This window comes from Aegilops tauschii, chromosome 6, assembly GCF_002575655.3.
Source record: "Aegilops tauschii subsp. strangulata cultivar AL8/78 chromosome 6, Aet v6.0, whole genome shotgun sequence".
Classification (NCBI taxonomy): Eukaryota; Viridiplantae; Streptophyta; class Magnoliopsida; order Poales; family Poaceae; genus Aegilops; species Aegilops tauschii.
Window position 1 is genome coordinate 38,939,771 of NC_053040.3, and position 27,332 is coordinate 38,967,102.

Consider the following 27,332-nt stretch of genomic DNA (forward strand, 5'->3'; position numbering starts at 1 on the left):
GGTCTGTCGGCATGCAACGGTCACAAGTGGGATGGACTATAAAAAGGAGGTTTTCTTCCACCTCCAACTCAACCTGTCATGTGAAACTCTAAGTACATTTGTTTATTTATTCACGACAAAGCAACATCACAATTGTCCTCAAATCTTTTCATGAATATTTAGCAAACTTACTTAGTTTGATACAAGTCATAACAAATAAGAACGAAAATTCAGGGGTTGGGCTCAGTAAGAGGCACTATCAGTGCAAACTCAAGCCCATAGTTTAGCCTTATTACACGACATAACAGAACCATGATGTTCAGTGAAACAAATACAGATTAACAGCAGAAACAGTTCAGTCTTCCAACTGTGGATATACAATCAGCCCATCTGTATCCACCTGACGTAAATATTTCCTTGCTGTTCTCATCCAAGTGGCATCCACTCCATTTCCTAAAAACCAATATCATTGAGAGTGGTCAACACTCTCCAAATAGTTCAGCACAATTGATTTTCAGTTCTCACGTTAATCTAATGTTAACTGATAACACAATTTCTGGAAGAAGAATAAAACAATGCCATCGATACCATGGTTAGATATCTCCCTATAAAAACAATAACGCTGTGTTTGGATGTGGAGATTGAGGGGTGGAATTGTGTATTGGCATTAGCCACCCCCGAATGCCAGCGTTTGGGTGGTCGTAGACATTGGACCGTGATATTGGAAGCAGCCCGGGAACACTTCGCGCGCTCTTCCCGAATTCTTTGCTCTGGCGCTCGGTTTTGGGCTGATTTTGCCCGAGCGCTCCACCCCCATATCCCTTCGACCGCCCCAGAAGCGAAAAGGGCTCGCGCGGGACGAGGTGGAGAAGCGGCGGCACGCGGCGGCGCAGGTGAGCCCCGGCCTCGCCCCTCCCCCTCCTCTCCTTCTCCGGCCAGCACTGGCGTCCCCCCTCTCCACATCTCCCCCGCAGCACCCCCGGCACCCGCCCCCATCGCCCATGCGGCCCGCCCCCATCTCCCCGGTCGGCCTGCATCTCCGGCCATCCGCCGGTCTCCTTCCTCTCCGCCTCCGCCCCATCCGGCCAGACCTCTTCCTCCATGCCTCTGTGAACCCGTCCCTCTCACCCGATGCATCTCTCACTGATATCCCCTGCCTTCTCCCCACCCGATTTGGCCCCTACCTGGTCGCTTGTCACCTCCTCTGTAGCCACCGTCTCTCCCATATATCCCTCTGCCTCATCAAATGTTTCAGATCTGATGACATCCCCACCATATCTCGACCAGATGTGAATATTGCCATATTGTAAATACATCAGTGCAAGCTCTGAACTTCGATACGTATTCAGATGCTAACAAATTGTCTCTCATAAATTTGCAGGTTGTTTAGCTGAGGCAGATTCAAGGTTTGTTCATCTATAATTTGTGTTATCCTGTCATATGTGATGATTGTTTGCTGGTAGAATAAGCAAATAAATTTGCCTTGCCATAATTTGTGCTATCCTGTCATATGTGATGTTTGCCTGCTATCCTTTCATATGTGATGTTTGCTTGCTATCCTCAAATGGTTCAGATGTGGTGTGCCAAGTCAGGGTTTATTAATTTCTGTGATAGAATGATGCATAATTTTTGTGCGATGGAATGATACATAATTTTAGAATGCTTGCTGCACCATGTGTAATTGAATGAGGCATGCATGTCTAATTTCTGAAATGTAATGTAGCTGCACCATGTCTGACTTGGACTTGGTTGCTTACATAAACGAGGAGAACAAAAGAAGAAAGAGGAGGCGAATAGTTTTGACCAAACTGCACTTTGAATCGTTTCTTCTTGGGATAGCATATCTTAGTACGCAGAGGGCACCAAGGGATTTAGGAAGCTTTAGTGACGATGAGGAAAAAAACATTCATCGGAAGTATTTGCTAAAAGGATTGTATGATGGGGCAGAAGTAACATGCTATGATCAGCTACGTTTAACTAAAAGAAACTTCCATGACTTATGCACCATGTTGCGTGAGAGGGCTGGTCAAAGTGGATTTGGGTGGGATTGGATCAATAACAAGTTGTCGATTGATAGTGAAGATGTGTGGATTAAATATGTCGCGGTAAGAAATTTATGCGTTCCACATTTGATTGTATTGCACATATGTAAGATATACCTTTCTTTGACAATTCTATCTTTGTGTGTGTGTGTGCAGGCTAACAAGAAAGTAGGATTTTACAAGAACAAGGTCATTAAGAATTGGGATGCTATCACCACCATATACTCAAAAGATCATGCAAATGGTGAAGGTGCTGTCACAGGTGCTGAAACTGTTGTAGAACCAACTATGGAACCCAATGAAGCCTCTCCTGAAGTGCCACACAAAACACAGCGGACTGGTGATGCCATCCTGTGCCTACTTGGGGATATGAAAGGCTCATTTAATGATGCTTTGAAGTCACTTGAGCCTTTACCTCTGCCCCAAGTTACACCTCCTGCTGAAATCCTCGCGACACTTGAGATGATCCCTGATTTGGCTCGTGGTGACATATTGCGATCTTATGGTAAGTTGATCCTTAGCGAACGCTTGTACCAAGCGCTTCTTGAGCTTCCCATGAACTTCAGGAAGGAATGGTTGTTGATGTAGGAATAGTAGAATGGCTCTTGATGGATAATATGTATGTGTACTACTACTTTTAGTTCTCCTAGTTTGTGTGAGACTTTTGAACTTGTCCTAAAGTTGCATGGTTGATGCACAGGACTTGTTATGTGTTCCAGATGGTGTGAGACATGTTATAATATGTAATGGTGTTGGCAAGGCTATCATAATATGCTGCTGCTACCTACAGTTTTGAGCCTAATTCTAATATACTACTGTAATGTACAGTTTTCAGCCTATTTTTCACGCTTTTGAATAGTTGATATTGTCCAATGCATGATTATATGCTCCTGTTGCCTATCTACACTTTTCAGCCTATTTTTCATGTATTTTGGACAATTGATGTTGTCTGTACCAATTTTTAAATTATTTGCATGCGATTTTATTGTATTATAATACATAATCTCAAGTATATGGCATGATGATCAGATTTCATTACCAAACTTGTACAAGCAATTATTATATTGTTCATACATTTCACAATGTCCAATTCTACACTATGCGCATCCAAATAAGATTTGGCATTGCTCCTTCCCTTGAATTCCAAGTGCCCAATACAAGAACATCCAAACACAAAGTGTGGCATTGCAGCACAATACCAATGCCTTGGGATATTATGCATTGGAGCCAATGCAATACCAAGGTCTTGAATGTCTACATCCAAACATAGCGTAAAGATCATGGTTCAACTAGTACATTAGATAAGCCGTAATAGAGGTACTTAACAGGGCATACAGAGTCAATATGGTATATTAGCTTCTGCACACAGAAACAAACAAACAAACCAACACCAAAAAAATGTAACATTGCATTTTAACCATGAGGTGAAATCTTAACTGATATCTTGACAGAAAAAATGGCATACACAGTCGACACATGATGATATAAGCAAAAACACAATGGACAAACTGGTAATAGATTGATTTTCTCAAAACACAATAGAAATATTTTTGTAGTCGACAATTTTGTAAAAATTAGGCAGGTGAGGGCGTTCATTTCTAGCTTTGTTCTTACAGTGCGGCAGTTCACCTGTAAAAATTTTGGTACAAGATAATTCAACCTCAAACTTCAGATATAGTCTGGCAACCGAATCATCCACCAATAAGGTTTCACCCCTCCATATTTTGCTTGTGTATCACCCATGAAGAACTCCTATCAACAAACTCCTAGCACAACATCAGTTTCTATTTCATCACCAGTGTTCGTTATTCTGAACTGTTTCCATGCTATGGTCTATGGAGTTATCACTTCATTATGTCATTTCAAAAGGCAGGTCACTTGCAAGGGAGAGCCTCCCAGCGCAATGGCGAGTGTGCCCTGTTTCCACTCAAGGGAGGGAACTCCCCCCCCCCCCCCCCCCCCCCTGTCCTCGTTTTTTCAGGTCATGATCTTGCATTAACTGTCGAAACAAGGAGAGATCAGTCTCCCAAAGATTGCCGGCCAAACACACAGCACACGTAATTGTAGTTCTTGAATACCAGAGTCATGACAGCCAAAGAAGAGGCCACGCGTGCCTGAATTAAGTGAGCAGGTGCATACTGAACGGCGTGATCATACAGCAACCTGAAATGTTTTGGAGCAACATCGTCAGTAAGAAGACGCCGTCTTAAGTCGAGGAGCCCGAGTCAGCAGCTTCGCAATTATACATTGAATTGAACTGAAGTATATGAACGTCATTCAGGTTCATCAGATTCATTGGCACCATGTACAGCAAACATGGTGCTGAAAATTGACACGGCCAAGACATTCACTGAAGCTGGAACCCGGGCAATTTTGGAAACATTTTCAGTGAGAAATCTATCCAGTGGTATCTCACTGTCATTTATCTTGCAGTTGTTCAGACGTATCTGGAAAATAATGAAATGTAAAGACTTACTTCTGCTGGCTTGAGGATTATAATCAAAGACTGGCTTAACAATTGATGAAAGTATGCGAATTACACTACAACTACAGTTTAATAGTCAGGAAGAATATGCAATGGTCTTGCTTTTACTTGTTCAGGAGAGGAAAATAGAGTCTTCGAAAGATTGGATATTCGTGACATAACTACATAAGCATATAAATTACTACTCCTATTGTATAAAGTCTGCAAGCAGAAAGATACGTAGTATCAGTAGAAACGCAACAAGCCATCATATTAACTGAAAGAAGCTGCCCAGCCAGAACAGTTACTGACAAAGCCACCAATGAAGAATGAACACTGGTAACGAAATACAGCAAATGCAGACGGTCCAGAATAACACCAAGACATTCAGTAGATGGTACTGCAAGAAATTTCAGAAACTTCAGTTGCTTCGGTTTCAAAAGGAAACTTCAGTTGCTGTACTTGTCAAACAAAAATTTCAGTCCACTAATCTTCGAAGTACACCGATTGTGACATTAGCATGACAGAGAAGCAACCGAAGCATGACATCAGATGGAACAGACTGAATTTTCGGTTGGTACTTTTGGCTTAAATAAATTCCAAGAAAATATTGAAGAAACGCCGTGGATGAAGCAACCATTCGTTGATTTGTGAGGTTCTACAAACAACAAAAGCAGAAAATGGAGAGATCTGAGAGACAACTTTCATTCAGATTGCTGATGACAACAAGATGGTAACATCAGATACTACATTCAGTTGGAACATGACACAGCCAACATAGCACGAACACGTGCTAATCTCTACGCCTGCAGATGAGATGAGGCAGACACCATCTTAGGCCCTCTCTCCCCTTATGCGTCTTGCGAGCTGGATGTCCTTGGGCATGATGGTGACGCGCTTGGCGTGGATGGCGGAGAGGTTGGTGTCCTCGAAGAGCCCCACGAGGTACGCCTCGGCCGCCTCCTGCAGCGCGGAGACGGCGGAGCTCTGGAAGCGGAGGTCGGTCTTGAAGTCCTGCGCGATCTCCCGCACGAGGCGCTGGAAGGGCAGCTTGCGGATGAGCAGCTCCGTGCTCTTCTGGTACTTGCGGATCTCCCGGAGCGCCACGGTGCCCGGGCGGAAGCGGTGCGGCTTCTTGACGCCGCCGGTGGCCGGGGCCGACTTGCGCGCCGCCTTGGTCGCCAGCTGCTTCCGCGGGGCCTTGCCGCCGGTGGACTTCCTCGCCGTCTGCTTCGTGCGGGCCATCGGGGCTGGGCTAGGGATTCTTCCTTGGTGGTGGTGAGGGGAGGATTTCTTGGACTGGGAGATCTGGGGATGGATCGGAGTGGAGGAGGAAGAGAGGGGTTCGGGGGTCCCTTTAACCAGAGGAGGGAAGGCGCGGGCGAGCCTGGCAAAATTTTCATTTTCGGCGCTCTGGTGTTTCGGGCGGGGAGGTGGGTTTTGAGCGTTGGATCCGCGGGAGTGGACGGTGAGGATCTGGTCTCACACGGAGGGGGGGGGGGTGATCCAGCCGTGATCATAAATGGGCGTCGTATCCAGGGTACTCCTTCCGTTCCGAATTACTTGTCGCACGTATGGATGTACCTAGATGTATTTTAGTTCTAGATACATCCATTTCAGCGACGAGTAATTTGAAACGGAGGGAGTACTTGGATGCAACTCCCTTCATGCTCGTCGTGAGTCGTCCCTGCACAATTTTGTGCATGTTCGAGAATTCGAGCTGGCTCGTGTCATCTTGCAGGAGTATGTTTGTGCTTTAATATAAAGGAAAGGAAATTATATTTGTATTTTTGACACGCACTCCTCTCGTATTGTACACTAGCATCACCCAGCAATGCCACGTTTACAAACAAAACAGAGTTACAGACGTCGGTATCCATGGATTAACCACACGGCAAGATGAAAACTGTTGAGCACGGTCACGAATGAAGAAACCATGGCACAGATAGAACAACAGTTGCCCACACAAAAGAACAAGACTGGCCGAAGTGCCGGGTTCTCACCACCACCGACACACCAAAGTCCCTTCCGCTCTCGCCCGGGCTCGAGGGTATCGACCTGTCGGCGGGAGGGGCCCCAAGGTGGAGAGGAGCGCCGATAACAAAGGGCTCGCCGGGCTTGCTAGTGGAGAAAACGACGTCGGTCACGTCGCAACTCACCCACTCCGACGACAGTCCTCGGCACGGAGGAAACCATGGGTGCGTGTGTCATGTTTTTTTGTCAGATCCCGTCGGAATTGCACCTTCGCTTTTTGGGATGAGAACCAACGATGGAGAAACAGGGCTGCGCGCGGGGGGTGCCATGTCTAGTCCTGGCCATGGGCAGCCCGGCCCGAAAAAGCCCGACCCGACCCGGCCCGGCCCGACGCCGCTCCCGGGCCGGGCTCGGGCCTAGATTTTGAGCCCGAAGACCGGGCCCGGGCCCATCATTTTTGCGTTTTCCTGAAGGACGGGCCGGGCCGGCCCAAAGCCCGACGGACTTTTACGTATTCGGGCCGGGCTCGGGCCCAGAAAACAGGCCCGACAGCCGGGCCGGGCCGGGCCGGGCTCGGCCCTGGGTTTTTTGCGTCGGGCTTGGCTAGGCCCGGCCCGAAGCCCAGCCCGGCCCGAGGTATGGCCAGGTATAGCCATGTCGCATGCCAACGACATGGACGAGGGGGGGGGGGGGGGGGGGGTAAACGAGGGTAGCTAGCGGCACTAGGTTTAGGGGCTGTTTGAATTGCATCCATCCCGTGCCTTGCCAATATATTGGCGTTGACTGGGAGGTTGCATCGTGTTTGGATGGGAACCAAAACTTTGGCAAGCCCACAACGCCCCAGCCTTCTCTCTGTACTTTATGCGCCCAGTTGCTGGCGAAACACGGGCGGCGAAATTGGTCGCCAATTTTTTGGCTCTCCAACGACGCCCATGATTTGGCAAGGTAGTCCTGGGCAGCAGGCTCTTAGCTCCCCTGAGTCGCCGAATGAGGACAACACAGGGTCGGTTTCTCATTTCCAACAGCCAATATTCAAAATTATTCCTAGACTCTACATAGGTCTATAGACATACATGTTGTCAAAAAAATTAGTGGTACAGGTGTAGATGCTATTGTGGCAGCTCACATCACTTACGAATCCTTCATTTGAAGTGCAGAGAGTTATATTTAGTGCTCTGTTAATGAACACTACTACTTTGTTTTTGCACCAACCTACTGTCAGTAGATCATGAAACTGCAAAATTTACATTTACGTTGCCACAATAGCACAATCATTTTGCATAGATCAGGAGAACCATCTAGTAACCATCAAATCACAGCAGAAAATCAGTAAACATGTAGCAGGAATGTATCACCGGTTTTTGAAATCTCAGTTTGCCGAAAGCAGCACAAATTCAGCCACCAACTACGAGCCAACAAAGCATCGACAACCATGTTAATGATCATCGCAGCGGCAATGCTCAGTGACAACAGGCAATGAAACGGGGCCATTCAACAATGTACTCAGTTCTGCACCTAACGCATATGCGTAACCTACTGTCGGTGGGATCATCAGCCATGAGTCACCTACAAGGCAGGACGCAGGGTCCGTTTCTCACCTCCAACGACCAATATTCAAAGTTACCCGCACACTATATAGCGGTGCATATACTATCGTGTCGGCTCACGGAAGTTATTGATCCTTCAATTTAACCGTAGATAATCCACGTTCTTTTTTAGTAGTTCATGATACCGACAGGTCAGAAGATACAACCAGAAGACCATATCTTCCATGGATACACTAAATGTGAACACTCTTCAGTAACCAGCGAGGCAATAAGATAAGCATGTCTCAACTTCATCTCATGTAAGAAATGACTTCCGGCAAGAGAATGGAGAGATGGATAACAGGTACAATTGGCATACACTAGACATTTTCAGAGTAACACCATTTGTATAGCACTAAACTGATCCAGCCTAACAATAGTTGCTACTACAGAATAAGCAACGTTATTCATGCCACGTTAATGGACAACATTCTGTTCTGCACCCATCTACCATCGGCAGGTCATGAATCTGCATAAGCACACTCATTTTGCAGAGTACTACTAGTAACTATCAATTTGACAGAAGCAGCACAAATTCAGTTTGACAGAAGCAGCGCAAATTCAGTCACCACCGACGAGCCAACAAAGCACTGGCAACCATGTTTATGATCATCACAGCATCAATGCTCAGGCTGCTCAATCACAGCAAGCAATTAATCAGGGCTCTTATACCCTAGTGTCAGTGGATCATCAATCTTATCATTGTACTAAAAAGCTCAATCGCATACAGAGATTAGTAGTAGTACACCACAACAGAAACGAATCATTACTCAGTCTCGGTTTGCCGAAAAGCATCAGAAATTCAGTTCTGGGAAATCATTCAGCAACTTCCGTCCATCACTATTACTTGAACGATTTGAGTTTTTGTTTTCTTTTTGCGACAAACACAGTCATATTTCGGGTACAATGACCAAGGAAGACCATGTAAAAAATAAGACTTCATTTCAGAAAATTAAATAAACTAACAATGAGATTTTGAATATTCCTAAGAAAAAAAATGAATATGGGATCACCTAAAAGAATCATTACCCTCTTATATTTCATCAATTTAAAATTGTTGCAGCAGGATAAGGTTTTAAAATTTTGTTATAATTGTCATGAAATGAGATTTTGCATCATAAAAATCTCTTATCCTATGCACCAAGGGTACAACTACAAGCTAGAAAATCCGCACTAGCAGTAGATACTCTATAGCTATCAATCTATGTACAAAACAATGCATGTCTTTCTAACCATTTTTGGCACTATTAAACTTGAATTGGAAAATTAAGCTTTAGTAATATTTCATATTCACGTTTTTTGCTATTAGTGCTTCTCTGCCGTGTTGAAATGGTGGGCGTGTACCTGTGTGGGGTCTTGAACATTTTTTATTAAGATTGATGTATTTATTTCTTCCGCTGCAACGCACGGGCATGTTTGCTATATATCATAAAAAATCAGAAGAAATCCAAAACATAGGGTTTGTTTATGATGGAAGAATTTGAATTCAAACTCATTATAATTTAATTCAAATGGGTTTGAACTAGGAGTTAGATTTAGGATTTCCCAAAAATGAACGCTAGCTTTAGAAGGATAGGAATAAGAATACTCCAGGACCAATCCGTCAAGAAGCATGGTCGGCGGCGTGTGGGAGCCAACACCACCACGCCATGCACACATACCACCATCCGCGTCAGCAATTACCAACGACTATGATCATGGGCACGAACATGAACATATGTTGATGCGGATGGGAGCCGAGCCGAACAAACACACACAAAAAATTGTATATAACTCATAGACACTCACAAAATTGCGTCATGCGGATGAGAAAATTAACTACACATTTGAATATATTTTTCTCTGCGAAAAATAAAATTAGGTGCAAACAATAAAAAATCTGTCAAAAAATAAAATTAAGTTTTTTTTGAGACAAAAAAATAAAATTAAGTGCAAACAATCAAAACATGCATGCTCTACATGTGCTAGCAAACTGGCCCGTGAGATTCAGCCCATATGGCCAGCTATAGTCGAGCCCAACCAAGTAGCAGAGGCCGAACCCCTCACTCCTCTCCCCATTCCACCCAAACCCCACCCCACGCCACGGCCATGATGCCGCCGCGGATGAACCTGATCGACGACGACGTCCTCGCGGAGATCCTCCTCCGCATGCCGCCGGACGAACCCGAGCACCTCTTCCGCGCCGCCCTCGTCTGCAAGCCCTGGCTCTGCGTCATCTGCCTCCCCGCCTGCTTCCGCAGCCAGTACCGCGCGTTCCACGGCGCCCCTCCGCTGCTCGGCCTCCTCTACCGGAACCAGGTCTGCGACGGGGACGCCGCCCCGCGCTTCGCGTCCACCACCTCGATGCCCGACTTCCCCCACCCAGGCTCCGGCGGCCGCCCCGCGCCCCCCCTCGACTGCCGCCACGGCCGCGTCCTCCTCCACATGTCCCACGATTCGGATGTGGATCTCCTCGTCTGGGACCCCGTCACCGGAGAGCGCCGCGTGGTGCCCGATCCGGACGTGGACGTGGACTGGATGGTCTACACCGCCGCCGTGTCCTGCGCCGCCGCCGGCTGCGACCACCTCGACTGCCACGGCGGGCCCTTCCGCGTGGTCTTCCTGGCCACCGATGACCGCGAAGAGGTCGTCAAGGCAACCGTGTACTCGTCGGCGACAGGCGCGTGGAGCCCGCCGGTGTCTCTTGACGACAGCTGTGAGTGCTATGCCCGGCACAAGCGAGACGCAACTGCAGAAATGATGTTCTTCTCCTCCTACGTACCCTATGTCCAGTCCAGGCGAGTGGCCGCCATTGGGGATGCGGTCTACTTCACAATTTCGCGGTCCGCTGCCATTGCCAAGTACGATTGGGCCGAGAATCACCTGTCTGTGATTGACCCACCACCACCAGATACAGAATTGTACGGTGGTTTCGTCTCCCTCATGGTCATGGAGGACAGTTCACTGGGGCTTGCTGGTGTTGAGGATTCCACTTCCAGTCTGCATCTCTGGTCGAGGACGGTGAAGGGAGCTGCAAAATGGGTGCAATGCATGGTCATTGACCTGGAGAAAGCCATGCCCATGGCCAATCCCCGCGAAGGTGATGGAGCATATGTGGTTGGTTTCGCAGAGGGTGTCGGTGTCATCTTCGTCAGAACAGATGCTGGCTTATTCACGCTCGAGCTCAAGTCCGGGCTGGTGAAGAAGGTTGATGAATTTGGGGTCTACTTTTCCGTTTTACCCTACATGAGCTTCTACACTCCTGGTACGGTACCACCCGTTGATTCTGTTGCCCTTCATTTTACAGCTTCCATATGTTTGCTTACATAGTTGGTTCTCGGTTGTGAACAGTCAGTCATATTGCAAGTAATGTTCTTTGTTTGTTAGTTTGTATTCCTGTATAGACCTTGCCAATTCAAATTTGTGTATGCTAGAAAAAATGTAACATGTGTCATTGGAAAACAGAACATGATTTTGTTATAAGATTTACCTGTTAAGTACCATGATGACACGCTTTGGTTGAATTGCCAAATATGCATACAGCCTTGTCAATCTAGTATGTTCCTGTTACCTTGCTTCAGACTTTCTAATTTCTTGGAAAAAACATTCTTTTATTTTCTGGGCATAGCTAAAGCTCACATCTTAAGCTCAGTCTTATAACCTCTGATATTACCACTGGCACATAGCTTACCAAAGTGGAATGCTGAGTAAGACTTAGTTATGAGTTTTCTGCATGGTATCTTTTCAGATCATGGCATTGCTACCGTCAGCAAATATTACTTGATCTCTTAGTCTGCCGCCGCTGCTGTTTTCTTTTAGATTTGCCACTACCAAGTCATTTTTTTTTCTTTTAGGAGTTTACATACAGATGGTGCAGGTCATTATGATCAATTTCACCCTGATCATAATATTTAGAAGTTGTACTTCTGTTTAGCATGTCAGCCATATTTCTGTTAGCTAATGCTCAACTGAGTTACTTGGAACTAGAATCATGTGTAGTCTATCTGTCTTCCATTTCCCTTTCATGTAATTTGTATATCAGGTTCTGTGTTGGTCTTGTCTTCAGATGGGATGTCAAGTAGCAGCATCACTGTCAGACTTTTTGGAAAAGCAATTGGAGATTAAAAATCTGAGTCACAGTTTGGGCTGTGTTTGGATTGTGGCCAAAGTGCACCCTACCAAAATTTTGGTCATGACCCAAAGATTGGTCTATGTTTGGATTGTTGCCAATTTTTTGGCATGCAAATGAACTCTAGCCAACTATAGTTCATTTTTCTTGCCAATGTTGGACAAATCATGGGCAACCAAAACCTCAACCAAAATTTTGGCTAGCCAATGCTTTGGTGGGGCAACCTTGGGCATAAACCAAACACACCCTTGATTTCACAGTAAAATGTTTGTCATTTCTAAGTAGATTGAAAACGTCATCTAATAGGTGGAAGTCAAATATTTTACATTGTCAAGGTTATGCTGTCAGCCTGTCATATAGCAAAAAAATTGTGTGGTCATTTGTGAGTTATGGACTCAAGTCATTTTATTCTTGGGCTATTATATGGACCGGTCCATGGGAAGCAGGGGTAATTGCATCATTACCCCTTAAATTTCTACTTATCTCTAGAGCCGTTGATGGTCGTGTTTTTCTTTTCGTCTTGAATGCGCAGGAGCGCCACATATCATTGTATTGAAGAAGGAATAAAATGTCCATACAAAGAAAGCTGAAAAAAGAATGGTAGAGGATGGGAATGGAAAGTAAATAGGAAACAGGAAACACTAGTTTAAGCCTCTCATAGCAGGCCACACCGAGAGAAAGAAACCAATGACTAGAATTTTTTCGAACTTTATGTAATTTATGAAGAGCGAAGCGGGCTGCTAGGTTATTGCTAAATATTAAAGCAACCTTGTGCTTATCCGCTAGCCTGCATTTTCTTTACTGCCTCTGCATCTTTGCTTAGCTTGTTGGTTTTGTTTGGGAACAAAGTCATGCTGTAATCAATACTCATTGACATGTCGATGTTGCTAATCCATTTGTGTGCACTAGTGCAAACTGAATACATGACTCACTGATGGTATTCAACTATTCATTGGTAAATATTGTATTATTACGCCGTTACTTTCTTCCAGATTTTTCTTAGAATCGTTCTTTTATTTCTGGCACATGTTGTATATATATATGAAATCAGACTGTAAAATGCTAAGTTTAGGTGTTGGTTTTGATTTCTGTGCATGCTATCTTTTCAGACCGTGGTACATTGTCATCGCTGGCAAGGCTCACTGATGTCTGACGTGCAACTCAAGGGCAGGACCTGGCGAAATGGACGAATCCGTCACTACCTCAATTCTTCTTTTGCGAATCACTCACCGAACTTAATTCTGCTGCTGGTGGCTTCCTGAAGTCTTGGGAGGTCCTTTATTTATTTTCTTGAGTAGTTGAAGCATGACTGGTGCAGGTCGTTATGATATGCGAGGGCTGCAGGTTTTGTATCCTCTGGTCACAGGTCGACCCAAAATTCATCCATCCAAGCCAACTAGCTAGTCCTGATTTCAAAGTAAGAAATGTAGAAGGAAAATGAACTGAGAGGGGCGTCCCAGAGCTACGGGGGTCAATCGTGGATGTTTTAGTTGAATTTGTGCTGATCCTTATATAGGCCTAAAGTTTGTAGAAGCATCAAATATGCGGGGCGTATTTGATGTTTCAGTTGCTGTTTGGTTAATGTTTCACTGAGCTAGGCTACCATGTGGGGTCTTTCGCTGTTCTATCTTGCAAAGTTAACATTGACACTCAGTCTCGGTGTTGGTTTTATACTTTTATGTTTTTCAAATGACGTTAAAGGGTGGCAAAAATAGTTAACATGCAACCGTATTGTCAATTTTTTTTGTCAAATCATACAATTATGTTTATTTAGAAGCGTCTAGGATATTATTTTAAAAGACAACATGTTAACGTGTGTGTGTATGTGTGTGTGTATGTGTGTATGTGTGTTTGAGAGAGAGAGAGAGAGAGAGAGAGAGAGTAAGTGAATGAGAGAGACAAGAGGCCCGGAGAGAGGGATTATATTGCATGTGTGTGTTTGTTAGAGAAAGATAGCGAATAGGCCAAACTGTGTGTGAGAGGGGGGTGGGGGAGAGTCAAATGCGGTTCTAGCTGGGAGAGAGAAAGTGTGTGTGGCTTAATGAGAGAGAGAGAGAGAGAGAAAGAGAGAAGTGGACCGGAAAGAGGAAACGAGGGCGTGTGTGAGAGCGGGACATCGAAAGAATGTGTGTGTAACAGAAACACCGCAAGAATGTACCAGCTAGGGAGGAAGAGACAATTGTGTGCGAGCAATACCTAGAGAGAGAGAGCGTGCGATGTTTGCGAGAGAGAAAACAAAGATAAGAGGCCGAGAGATGGAGGGATATCACATGTATGTTTGAGAGAGATGGTCTGAGAGAGAGTGTGTCATATCAGAGATAGGGGGGGGGATGGCTAGCTAGATATCGCCACAAGATTCGTCAGGAGTAAAGTCTATTTTAAACCTTGAATTCGTATGGCTCGTCGAAAATGAAACCCGACCTCTCAATCCCTAAAATCGGTACCCCGTACTCATGAATCCCGGTCAAGCTTAACCCTACACCTGTTTGGCACACCGGGAATGGAACAATCCTGGTCGAGTTCATCGCTACTCTCAGTGACTAGGCGGGTCCACATTGGCCGAGTTCATCGCTACTCTCATTGAATGTCTCACGTAGACGAATTACGACCAGATCTGAGCAGATCCACCGGAGACACACCTCCACATGCCCACCAACGATGCTAGACGCACCACCAGAACGGGGGCTAGGCGGGGAGAACCTTATTCCATCTTCAGGGAGCCGTCATCGTCTCGCCTTCCTGAGCAGGACACACACCCTAACAAAACTCAAAGAACATCTAAAAACGGAGCCTCCAGCCGGCAAGGGCCGAGATCCACCGTGAACCCATGGCCCTAAGGCCACGGGAGACGAGGCGGACCAGTGTCAGCGCCAGCGGGAGATAGTGGAACCCTAAATTTTTTTAGGGAAGAGTTGCCAGGAGGCGGCGGCGGCTTGAAGCTGTGTTAACTTAGCTTAAAGGCAATCAATCTCCTTAGCCATGCTGCCTAATTCCTCCCTACTCCACTCTTTTAGCCCCCTAACAACCTAATTAGTTTTGCATTCATAGCAGCAACATCACCTGCACTGACAAACGTTAATGCATTTTTCAGAACCTCATCAAAATTCTCATGCGTTTCCCACATACTTTCATACCTAAAGAGTTTAGGTATCCAATCCATCTGTTTCTCATGATCGTCCACTTTGGTTGTAGCCAGATCGCACAATTATTTGAACACGCGGCATGGAGATGTCGAAGTCCCGCGATAGGAAAAAGAGTTGCCAAGGAACTGGACAAGTTCCTTCTAGAACACACCCAAACCGCCGGTCCTCCCAACACTAACCACAAGCAACCATGGAAGCCTAAATTTCTTGTCAATCCCTCTACCCGTGCCTTTGATATTTGTGTCTCCACCACACAAAAAATCCCGAGGGCAAATTTCTTCTCTATGCCGCGAAACTCTCGAATAGTCGCGGCGTTGCCAAGGCCGCAACAATTCTAGCAGATGTTACTCATTAGTCATTGGTGGCAGTGGCCCTCCTCGAGGGAGGCCCCTGATGGTACTGTGGTGTTTCGTTCCTGCTGACTGCATATTGTCTTCAGCTTATTTTTCCTTAGTGAGACACACTCCAATGGTGGCAGCGAAATACCCACCAGAGCCGCCTTCTCAATGACAACGATATGATCTTGAGCAACAATTTGCATATCCAGCTTCCTTCTACTGCTCGGCACTGGAGCGCCCCCGCCAGCCAATTCCTGCAGCTCACTGGTCATCTGCTCATCTGACTTGTGGGGGCTTTCTGCCCTATCCAAAAGGCCTTTGTCTTTACCAAGATCAACCTTCTCAATCCTCATACGATCGTATGTTTGAGCTGCCGTTTTCACCTCCATCTTCATTGCCCCCTCCACCTCCTGTTGGCATAACTCTTCATCCCGACATTCCTCTTCCCCATCCTCCATGAGTAGCTGAAAGGATCGATATAGTTGACTAGAGGGGGGGGGGGGTGAATAGGCAACTAACAAATTTTAGCTTTTCTTTACCAATTTAAACTTTGCATCAAAGTAGGTTGTCTAGATATGCAACTAAGTGAGCAACCTATATGATGCAATGACAACAAGCACACAAGCAAGCAAGGGATTTAACACAAGTAAGCTTGCGAAAGTAGAGATAACCAAGAGTGGAGCCGGTGAAGACGAGGATGTGTTACCGAAGTTCCTTCCTTTTGAGGGGAAGTACGTCTCCGTTGGAGCGGTGTGGAGGCACAATGCTCCCAAGAAGCCACTAGGGCCACCGTATTCTCCTCACGCCCTCACACAATGCGAGATGCCGTGATTCCACTATTGGTGCCTTTGAAGGCGGCGACCGGACCTTTACAAACAAGGTTGGGGCAATCTCCACAACTTAATTGGAGGCTCCCAACGACACCACAAAGCTTCACCACAATGGACTATGGCTCCGCGGTGACCTCAACCGTCTAGGGTGCTCAAACACCCAAGAGTAACAAGATCCGCTAGGGATTAGTGGGGGGAATCAAATTTCTCTTGGTGGAAGTGTAGATCGGGGCCTTCTCAACCAATCCCGAGCAAATCAACAAGTTTCATTGGCTAGGGAGTGAGATCGGGCGAAAACGGAGCTTGGAGCAACAATGGAGCTTTTTGGGGAAGAGGTAGGTCAACTTTGGGGAAGAAGACCTCCTTATATAGTGGGGGGAACAATCCAACCGTTACCCCCCAAAACAGCCTGCAGAGGGCGGAACTACCGCAGGAGGCAACGGCACTACCGCTGTGCACAGCGGTACTACCGCTCCCACAGGCGATACTGCCGTGCAGTTTGGAGGGCAGGAGAGAGAGGGACCCGAGCGGTACTGCCGCGGTGGTAGGGCGGTACTACCGCTCAAGAATGGCACTGCCGCTCTACTGCCACTGCATAGTACCGTACAATCCGACACGAGAATCGACCCCCTCGAATCGACGCGGTAGGGGCCTGGTACCGCAGCGGTACTACGGCTGAGGACCCACCGGCGGTACTACCGCTGCGGAGCGGTACTGCCGCCTGTGACCCCTAAGCGGGACTACCGCTGGGTACCGCGGTACTACCGCTGGGACCAAACAAAGCCCAAAGAAGGGGGAAAGAGCTCTCCATTGAAGCGGGAAGGCTCAGAGGGTGTGAAAATGATGTGTACGTGTTGATTCCACCCTAGCCTTACCAAAACGGACCCCCTCTTGATAGTACGGTGACTCCTACGGAACTAGTCCACCAAAATAGAAGCGAAAGAGCTACACCGTCTTGAATGACACTCCGAAGGGAAAGAAATCGTCACGTGCCAAAGGATGAATCTCTGAAATGCTCAAAGCACACGATTAGTCCGCAAACATGTTGTCATCAATCACCAAAACTACATCTAGAGAGATATGCCTTAACAATCTCCCCCTTTTTGGTGGATTGATGACAACCAAGGATTTGCACAAGGATATATCTTGGAAGTAAAGATACTTAGAACTACAAAATATAGACGGGCTCCCCCTGAATGTGTGCACCTAGTTAGTAGTGCCTTTGGAATGTAAGATACACACATTAGGATCAACACTCCCCCTATATTTTATAGTCCAACAACCTAAGCATAGGAAACATGAGAGCAGGTAATATAACAGGATAGACAAGCAACTCGTAAGATACCAAAGTACTAGAAAGACATAGATAAAGATAAGGTAGCATATGTCTTACACCATATGTCTGGAACTTAGGTCTCACTGGCAGTAAAACCAAACAAAACAAATGGCGAGAAAACACAACGACACTACAAAGAAACGACGGGAAACGACGACACCACATAAGCACAAATCCCTAAGCTCTCTCTCCCCCTTTGGCATCGAGACACCAAAAGGGCAAAGAGTGACGCTACGGCTCCAGGTGAAAGCAAACTGAGGAGCTCTCTCATCACATCCTGGCAGGGTCATCTGCACTACCATCCTCAGTCGGAAACTGCTCGGTGTCGGAATCGGTCCACGGACAGTGCTGCTGAATCCACTCCTCTTCCTCAGTGATCTGGCCCTCAGACCCACTGACAACGGTCGCACCCAGCTGACGCATGAGTTCCTTGTGACGCCCCTGGCCTTCTTCTCAGCCACATGAGTCATGTACTTACCATGAGACTCCATGCAGAAGAGCTTCTTCATCTTGCGCTTGAGCTTCTTTGCCCAAGAGGGCTCTGTCCCAGAAGGCTCATAGTCCTCATCGTCATCATCGGCCTCAGCCCCGTCCTCGGTCTCCATGTCAGCAGCAGTAGATGGACCCCCGGATTTAGGGGCTAGGGTGCCCCAATTGTCCTTCTTCCTCAGACGCTTGATCTCATGAGAAACCAATTCTCCAGTTTCCAGCATAACCTTGGGATAGACACGTGCCCAGGCCTTCTCAATGAGCAGCATGATGAACAGACCATAGATCGGGCACTTGCGCTCAGAAATGGCAGTAAGAAGTTCAGACCACATAACATGAGAAATGTCCAGGGACTCGCCAGTGTTTGCTTCCTTCTCATGCTGGCAAAAGAGAAGCATATCCACGAGATAGGAGTGGACCATATCCAGATTCCCGATGCGAGGGAAGAGGGTCTCTCGAAAGACACGATGAAGGATGTCCAGAAAGGTAGACAACTCATAGGTTTCCTTCTTAGTCACAGGGTTAACCTTCACAGTGCAGTAGGGCCAGAGGGCTTGCTTGTGAGTGGAGTTGGCATTGCGGTGAGGGCGAAAGCCGACAGGAGTTTCAAGCCCGTGATCTTCCACCTCAAGTAACTCCATGAAGGCCTTCCACTTGACATAAAGCAACTTGCCATTTGTCATCTAGGTCAGATTCCTTTCTTCATCAGTTCCAAGATGGACAGTAGCATAGAATTGAGCCACCAAATCTGCATCAAAGTCCTTGTTGAACTGCATGATTCTGAGAATGTTTAGCTGAGAACACATCTGAAGAGCTTCACCAAAGTACTCAGGATCCTTTTCCATGGCATCCGTGTCGATGGAACGAACATCAACATACAGATTCTTCTTGGCCTTGATCACATCAAAGTAGATGGCAAACTGAAAGCGATTCCAGAACGGGCGGTTGACCAAATTGGGTTCTTGGGCTTCCGCATAGGGGTTGCGGCGACGCCTTTCCCAGAACTCCTTGGCAGTCAACTCAGTCACAGTCTTGCCCCTTGGCTTCGGCCTGTTGGCAGGTTTCTTCTGGAGTTGAGGCGGAGGTGGCGCACTTGAGGAAGCACCTGCTGACTCAGAGGTGCGGTAGCGCTTTGATGTTGCACGTCCGGGGTTGACACGGCGGACTTGCTGCTCAGGATGTTCATCACCTGGAACCAAACACACGAATAGAAGAACCAACACGAAAGAAAGAGCATAAGCCTCCAAACAAAACAACATGGATCAAACAGTGGTAGGAAAATGATGGAATCGGGCAAGCAGCGGTAGTACCGCTGGCCATAGGCGGCAGTACCGCACAAGCGGTAGTACCGCTCAAGTGGGAGCGGTAGTACCGCTCAAGACTGGGAAACGGCGGTTCCTACTGCCGTGGTCAGATCCGGCACTACCGGACTGCCAAATTCAAAAATACTCCTACCAAAACTTAATCCACACAGTCTAGACGCCTTCTCCAAACTACTCAAGCCGAGATTTAGCCAAAAATCGAGAGATGCAACCACTATTGCCCCAAAGACGCTAGATCTGAGAACTAGAAAAAAAGAGAGGAGGAACGGGGGCAATACCGGCATCCATGGCAAGAGGACGGGGTGGGGATCGACTCCACCAAAGGGAATGGAGAGGGATGGCCCGGAGACGGCGGCCCGCTGGAGCCCTCCCGCGGCGACGCTGGAGAGAAGAAGAGGAACGAGGGGGCGGTGTGAATGGGCATGGGAGAGACGAAACCTCCCCCTGCCCCGACATAATCCCCTGGTCCCCCCCCAACGGTAGTACCGCTCGGGTGGGCGGTAGTACCGCTTGTCAACATAAGCGGTAGTACCGCGCACCACCAGCGGTAGTACCGCCCAGCGAGACGCAACTACTAGACAAGAAGGCTTGGCTCAAAAGGAACGGAAAAAACAAACGGCAAGAGGAGGAAACTAAGACAAGGCAGAGAGAAAGAAAGGCAAGAGACAACGAGGACCAACCACAAGACAGGACCAACCACAAGACACAACCTCTCCAAGGAGAGGGCGGTGGCCGGAGCCATCTATGTTTGAGTCAATTGGTATGGCACCACGAAAAATTATCCTTGGGCCCATGACCAAACTTGTATTTGAAGCACAAGTACCATCAAAAATGGCTAATGTGAAAGAGTTGATCAATTTATGCATAATGGGGGGAGGGAGAGTTCATTGAGAGAACAACACTCCCCCTATGTCCATGCCTACACCTAAACAAGATAACAAGTTGAGTATGGTGGGGAGTGCAAGTGTTCAAGCAACATTGCTCGAATCAATGATATTTAGCTCATGCCATAACTCGCGAAATCTTGCTTCATCCAAAGGCTTCGTGAAAATATCTGCAAGGTTATCATGAGTGTTGACATAGTTGAGCTCGATCTCCCCTCGCCTAATATGATCCCGGATGAAGTGATACCGAATCTCAATATGCTTCGTCTTGAAGTGTTGCACCTGGTTGAGAGAAATCTTGATGGCACTTTCATTGTCACACCAAAGAGGCACTTTGTCACAAATGACACCGTAATCCTTTAAAGTTTGCCTCATCCATAAGAGTTGTGCACAACAACTACCGGCCGCCACATACTCCGCTTCGGTGGACGAGAGAGACACATAACTTTGCTTCTTGGAAGACCAACTCACCAAAGAGCAACCAAGGAATTGGCACCCTCCGGAAGTGGACTTCCTATCCACTTTGTCTCCCGCCCAATCGGAGTCCGAATATCCTACAAGCTTGAAGTTTGCTCCTCTGGGGTACCATAAGCCAAAGTTTGGGGTATGAGACAAATATCGAAAGATTCGCTTGACTGCCACAAAGTGGCTTTCCTTAGGTGTGGCTTGAAACCATGCACAAATTCCCACACTCAACATGATATCCGGTCTAGATGCGCAAAGGTAAAGCAAGAAGCCAATCATGGAGCGATATACCTTTTGATCCACCGCTTTACCATTGGGATCAATGTCAAGTTGGCACTTGGTGGGCATTGGAGTGGAAGCCGGCTTGACATCATTTAGCTTGAATCTCTTAAGCATGTCTTGAGTGTATTTAGCTTGGTTGATGAAGGTTCCTTCTCTTCTTTGCTTCACTTCGAACCCGAGGAAGAACTTCAACTCTCCCATGGAAGACATCTTGAACTCTGAGGTTATGAGAGTGGCAAATTCCTCATTGAAAGCTTTGTTAGGGGAACCAAAGATAATATCATCAACATATAGTTGGCACACAAACAACTCCCCTTTGACCTTCTTAGTAAAAAGAGTGGGGTCGATTAGCCCAACTTCAAATCCACGATTTTGTAACAACTCGGTAAGGTGGTCATACCACGCACGTGGGGCTTGTTTAAGGCAATAGAGTGCCTTATCGAGTTGATACACATGATCCGGGAAGTAGGGATCCTCGAACCCGGCGGGTTGTTTGACATAGACCAACTCATTAATGGGACCATTAAGAAAAGCACTTTTCACATCCATTTGTTGCAACTTAAAGTTATGATGAGAAGCATAGGCAATTAGCATGCGAATGGACTCATGGCGAGCAACGGGAGCAAAGGTTTCACCGTAGTCGATACCCTCGACTTGGGAGTAGCCTTGTGCCACCAAACGAGCCTTGTTGCGAATGATAGTTCCATGAGCATCTTGCTTGTTTTTGAATATCCACTTGTTCCCAATGACATTATGGTTCCCCGTTGGCCTTGGCACCAATCTCCACACCTTGTTGTGCTCGAAGTTGTTAAGTTCTTCATGCATTGCATTAAGCCAATCCGGATCCTCGAGGGCTTCATAAACCTTTTGGGGTTCCACACAAGAGACAAACGCATGATGTTCACAATAGTTTGCTAATTGTCTACGAGTGCTTACCCCCTTTGTTAAGCTTCCAAGCACATTCTCCATGATGTGCCCTTTGGTGGTGAGCTTGGAAGCAATCTTGGCGGTACGACGCTCCAATTCCTCCTCGGAAGTGAGATGAGGAGAGGAAATTTGATCATCTTGAGCGCCGTCTTGAGCTTGTTCTTGATCTTGAGCTTGCTCTTGATCTTGGACTTGCTCGTTGGTGAGAACTTGACCTTGGGCATCATGTGGTGGTTCACCACCATCTTGAGGGTGATCTTGCCCTTGATCTTGTTCATTTGGTTGAGGGCCTTCACTATGTTCTTCGAAAGCGTGTGGGTCTTGGGTTGGTGATGGTTCCACTCGAGTGGAACATTGTCCTTCTCCTTCAGCCACAAAGGGTTCCTCAATGGGTAGGATATGACCAACACCCATTCTTCTTATGGCTTGGGGAGGAATTTCATCACCTACATCACAAGTACCACTTTGCTCCACTTGGGAGCCGTTATTCTCATCAAACTCCACGTTACACGTTTCCTCAATAAGTCCCGTGGACTTATTGAGAACACGGTAAGCATGAGAGTTTGTAGCATAACCAACAAATATGCCCTCATAAGCTCTAGCCTCAAATTTAGACAAACGGACACCTTTCTTGAGAATGAAACACTTACACCCGAACACCCGGAAGTACTTGAGGTTGGGCTTGTTGCCGGTGAGTATCTCATATGGAGTCTTGTTCAAGCCTTTGCGGAGGTAGAGACGGTTAGATGCATGACACGCGGTGTTGATGGCTTCGACCCAAAAGTTGTAGGGAGACTTGAACTCCGCCATCATGGTCCTTGCCGCATCCATCAACGTCCGGTTCTTCCTCTCCGCTACACCATTTTGTTGAGGGGTGTATGGTGCGGAATATTGATGCTTGATCCCCTCATCACTAAGAAACTCATCCAATGTGTAGTTCTTGAACTCGGTGCCGTTGTCACTTCTTATAGTCAAGATCTTTGCATTGTGTTGACGTTGGGCTTCATTTGCAAAGTCAATGACGGTTTGTTGGGTCTCGCTCTTCCTCTTGAAGAAGTACACCCAAGTGTATCTTGAATAGTCATCCACAATCACCAAGCAATACTTCCTACCCCCAAGACTATCAAAGGATGGAGGCCCAAAGAGATCCAAATGAAGGAGCTCCAAAGGCCTCTTCGAGTAAATGATAGTCGTGGGAGGGTGAGCCTTCTCATGTAGCTTTCCTTCGATACAAGCACTGCAAGCACGATCTTTAGCAAAACTAACATTCGTTAGTCCACGGACATGGTCCCCCTTGAGAAGACTTTGCAAAGATCTCATATTGACATGGGCTAAACGGCGATGCCAAATCCATCCCACGTCAACTTTAGCCATTAGGCATGTCGCGGTCTTAGTGGGTCGCTCCGAAAAGTTAATCACATATAGACCGTTCTCGACATGCCCAACAAAGGCTACTTTAAGAGTCTTGCTCCACAAGAGGGCCACGGTATCGATATCAAAGAAAGTGGCAAAGCCCATGATTGCAAGTTGACGAACGGAAAGTAAATTGTATGCAAGGGACTCAACAAGCATGACTTTCTCGATCGTGAGATCATGAGAAATGACAACCTTGCCAAGTCCCAATACCTTAGAAGACGAGGCATCACCCCACTCGACATTGGTGGGCATAGATGAAATCTTGTGCACGTCCACCATCAAGTCCTTGCTTCCGGTCATATGATTTGTAGCTCCACTATCGAGCAACCATGATCCCCCACCGGAAGCAAACACCTACAAGAGATCAATGCTTGGTTTTAGGTACCCATTTTGTAATGAGTCCTTTGATGTTAGTAACAAGGGTCTTAGGAACCCAAATAGACCATTCAATATACTCATGAGGAGAACCAACAAATTTGGCATAAACATGCCCATCACTAGCACGGCATAACACATAAGAAGGGTTAAAGTCGCCGGCTTTGTTGGGAGGGGTGGCATTGCCCTTCTTGACACCGCCACCCTTCGCATTGTTCTTCTTCTCCTTGGAAGCACCCTCTCCCTCCTTCACAAAAGTTTGCTTGAGAGGAGGAGGTCGTTTGGTCTTGTCATTCTTCTTCTTGTTCTTGGGCTTGGGTGCTAACCCAATCCCCTCCTTGGCTACAACTTCCTTTTGATTGCTCAAAAGGTCGTTGAGGTTCTTCTCACCTTGTATGCATGACACAAGGCCTTTCTCAAGTTGCTCCTTCAACTTAGCATTCTCCTCAACAAGATGCACATGCTCACAACAAGGGTTAGTAGCATTTGCATTATCAATTAACACCATATGAGGAAAGGTGGCTTTCTCCTTGGTTAGCTTCACTTGAAGTTGATCATGAGACTCCTTGAGGCTAGCATGAACACCCTTCAAGACTTTGTGAGCCTTGTCGAGAATGTCAAACTCCTCTTTGAGTCTAGCTAGATCAACCCCAAGCTTTGCCTTCTCAGAGTTTAGCACACGAGAAACAACAAGAGCATGATCAAGATCTTTCTTTAACTTAGCATGATCATCGTTGTGTGACTCCTCAAGAGCCAAACGAAGACCACGCTCTTCCTCAAGAGCATTGGAAAGATCCGAGATCTCATCGGCATAGTCACGACTATGCCCCTCCATCCTAGAGACGGTATCTTCGTGAGCCTCGATCATGTCATTGGCTTCACCAAGCTGTTCCAAGAGAGCAACGAAGTGCTTCTTAGATTTACCCTTGAGTTTACTCATAAAGGTCTCAAACTCATTCTCCTCCACATTTGTTCCCTCATGTTCATCAATGCTATCCGTCAAAGAAGGATGATTAATGATGGTAGTTTTGATGTTGGGGGTTACCTTGTTGGTGGCTTTAGCCATGAGGCACTTGGCGGTGATGCTCTCATTGGGTGAGTCGAAGAGAGACACCCGTGGAGTCGTCGCAATGGCAACGGAGGCCATGGCAATTGACTCACCATCTTCATCATCATCATCATCATCATCCTCATTGTACTCTTCTTGTACCACCAAAGCCTTGGGAGGAGTCTTCTTGGTGAAGTTGCTTTTGTTGGGGAAAGACTTGGCCTTGTCCTTTCGGATGAGCTTGCCACCATTGTCTTCCCTCTTCTCATAAGGGCACTCCGCAACAAAGTGGCTCACATTGCCACAATTGAAGCAAGTCCTCACTCGTTGCTTGCCCTTTGCGCCACTTGAATTGTTCTTGCTGAAGTTGGGCCTTGAGTTCTTCTTGCTCCAAAATTGCCTTGAAGCAAGGGCCATGTGTTCATGATAGGCATACTTCATATCTTCGAGGTTGCTCTCCTCTTCTTCCTCTTCATCCTCTTCCTCCATACTAACCTTGGCCCTTAGAGCAAGGTTGGGCTTCTTTACTCTTTAAGAGCGAAGTATCGCATTGTCGGCAGTCTTGTCCAAGATGCTCATAGCAACGAACTCATCCAACACATCACTTGAGGACAAGGTGTGGAAGTCCGGCCTTTGACGAATGACGGAGGACATGGCTTTGTGGTAGGGCATCATTGCCTTGAGGAATTTGCGCTTGATCCAATTGTTATCCGTGTCCTTACTTCCATGATCTCGGAGAGACACCGCGAGTTTGGTTACCCTCCGATAAAGCTCACGAGGTTCTTCATCTTCTTTCATTGCAAACTCATCGGCTTCATCTTGCACCACTTCATAGTTGGAGCGTTGAATGCTTGCGCTTCCCCGATAGAGGGAAACCACTTGGTGCCAAGCATCTTTGGCCAAGGAGTAGGGCCGGAGATGAGGAAGATCTTCGGGTGGGATTGCTTCTTGGATGATGAAGAGAGCATTCTCATTGAATTGATTGTCCACGGCTTCTCTAGGAGTGAAGTTGCTTTGGTCATGCGGATAGAAACCTTCTTCAATGGTTCTCCATAGGTTAGTGTTCACATGATTTAAATGACGCTTAAAACGATAGACCAAGAATCAAATTCCACATTCTTCTCAATCTTAGGGGCCGGGCCGGCATGATTCAAATGAGTGGAAGGAAGCGGTCCACCATAGACAAGTGGAGGTTCCACATAGGCAAAGATGCCGGTGCCATTTTTACCACTAGAAGAAGGAGCTTTCTCGCTAGTAGCTTCCCCCTTGTCGGAGGTAGCATCCGTCACCTTGTTAGCGGGATCACCCACTTTCAACGGTGTGGTGGAAAGTTTAAGCCCTTCGAGAAATTTATTAAACATGCTTTCGACCTCGGTCGTCATGGAGGTTTTCAATGTGTCCAACGCCATATTGAATTCCTCACGAGAGACCACGGTACCCCCATCTCCCGTAGACGATACCGGATTCGCACCGGAGTGCTCCTCCACACCATCTATGACGTCAACCATACTCTTCGGACGGTCAAGTCCTTAATAAAGAGACGAGGCTCTGATACCAATTAAAAGGATCGATATAGTTGACTAGAGGGGGGGGGGTTGAATAGGCAACTAACAATCTTTAGCTTTTCTTTACCAATTTAAACTTCGCATCAAAGTAGGTTGTCTAGATATGCAACTAAGTGAGCAACCTATATGATACAATGACAACAAGCACACAAGCAAGCAAGGGATTTAACACAAGTAAGCTTGCGAAAGTAGAGATAACCAAGAGTGGAGCCGGTGAAGACGAGGATGTGTTACCGAAGTTCCTTCCTTTTGAGGGGAAGTACGTCTCCGTTGGAGCGGTGTGGAGGCACAATGCTCCCCAAGAAGCCACTAGGGCCACCGTATTCTCCTCACGCCCTCACACAATGCGAGATGCCGCGATTCCACTATTGGTGCCCTTGAAGGCGGCGACCGGACCTTTACAAACAAGGTTGGGGCAATCTCCACAACTTAATTGGAGGCTCCCAACGACACCACAAAGCTTCACCACAATGGACTATGGCTCCGCGGTGACCTCAACCGTCTAGGGTGCTCAAACACCCAAGAGTAACAAGATCCGCTAGGGATTAGTGGGGGGAATCAAATTTCTCTTGGTGGAAGTGTAGATCGGGGCCTTCTCAACCAATCTCGAGCAAATCAACAAGTTTGATTGGTTAGGGAGAGAGATCGGGCGAAAATGGAGCTTGGAGTAACAATGGAGCTTTTGGGGGAAGAGGTAGGTCAACTTTGGGGAAGAAGACCTCCTTATATAGTGGGGGGAACAATCCAACAGTTACCCCC

The 27,332-nt window shown here is 46.9% G+C and overlaps 3 protein-coding genes across 3 annotated transcripts; 2 read left to right on the plus strand and 1 right to left on the minus strand.

The window, feature by feature from the left end:
- The first annotated feature begins 734 nt into the window (after nt 1-734).
- LOC109784910 (uncharacterized) lies at nt 735-2,860 on the plus strand. The gene is made up of 4 exons (XM_020343521.4): nt 735-872; nt 1,361-1,385; nt 1,703-2,084; nt 2,178-2,860. The coding sequence occupies exons 3-4, from the start codon at nt 1,710-1,712 to the stop codon at nt 2,607-2,609; spliced, it is 807 nt and encodes a 268-aa protein (XP_020199110.1). The 5' UTR covers nt 735-872; nt 1,361-1,385; nt 1,703-1,709; the 3' UTR covers nt 2,610-2,860.
- Nucleotides 2,861-5,176: 2,316 nt separating this feature from the next.
- Nucleotides 5,177-5,830, minus strand: LOC109784906 (histone H3.2-like). The gene has a single exon (XM_020343517.4). The coding sequence runs from the start codon at nt 5,728-5,730 to the stop codon at nt 5,320-5,322; it is 411 nt and encodes a 136-aa protein (XP_020199106.1). The 5' UTR covers nt 5,731-5,830; the 3' UTR covers nt 5,177-5,319.
- A 4,271-nt stretch (nt 5,831-10,101) lies between these two features.
- On the plus strand, nt 10,102-13,891 carry LOC109784916 (uncharacterized). Its single transcript, XM_020343529.3, has 2 exons — nt 10,102-11,289; nt 13,263-13,891. Exons 1-2 carry the CDS (start codon nt 10,134-10,136, stop codon nt 13,304-13,306), a joined length of 1,200 nt encoding a protein of 399 aa, XP_020199118.2. The 5' UTR covers nt 10,102-10,133; the 3' UTR covers nt 13,307-13,891.
- The last annotated feature ends 13,441 nt before the right edge of the window (nt 13,892-27,332 follow it).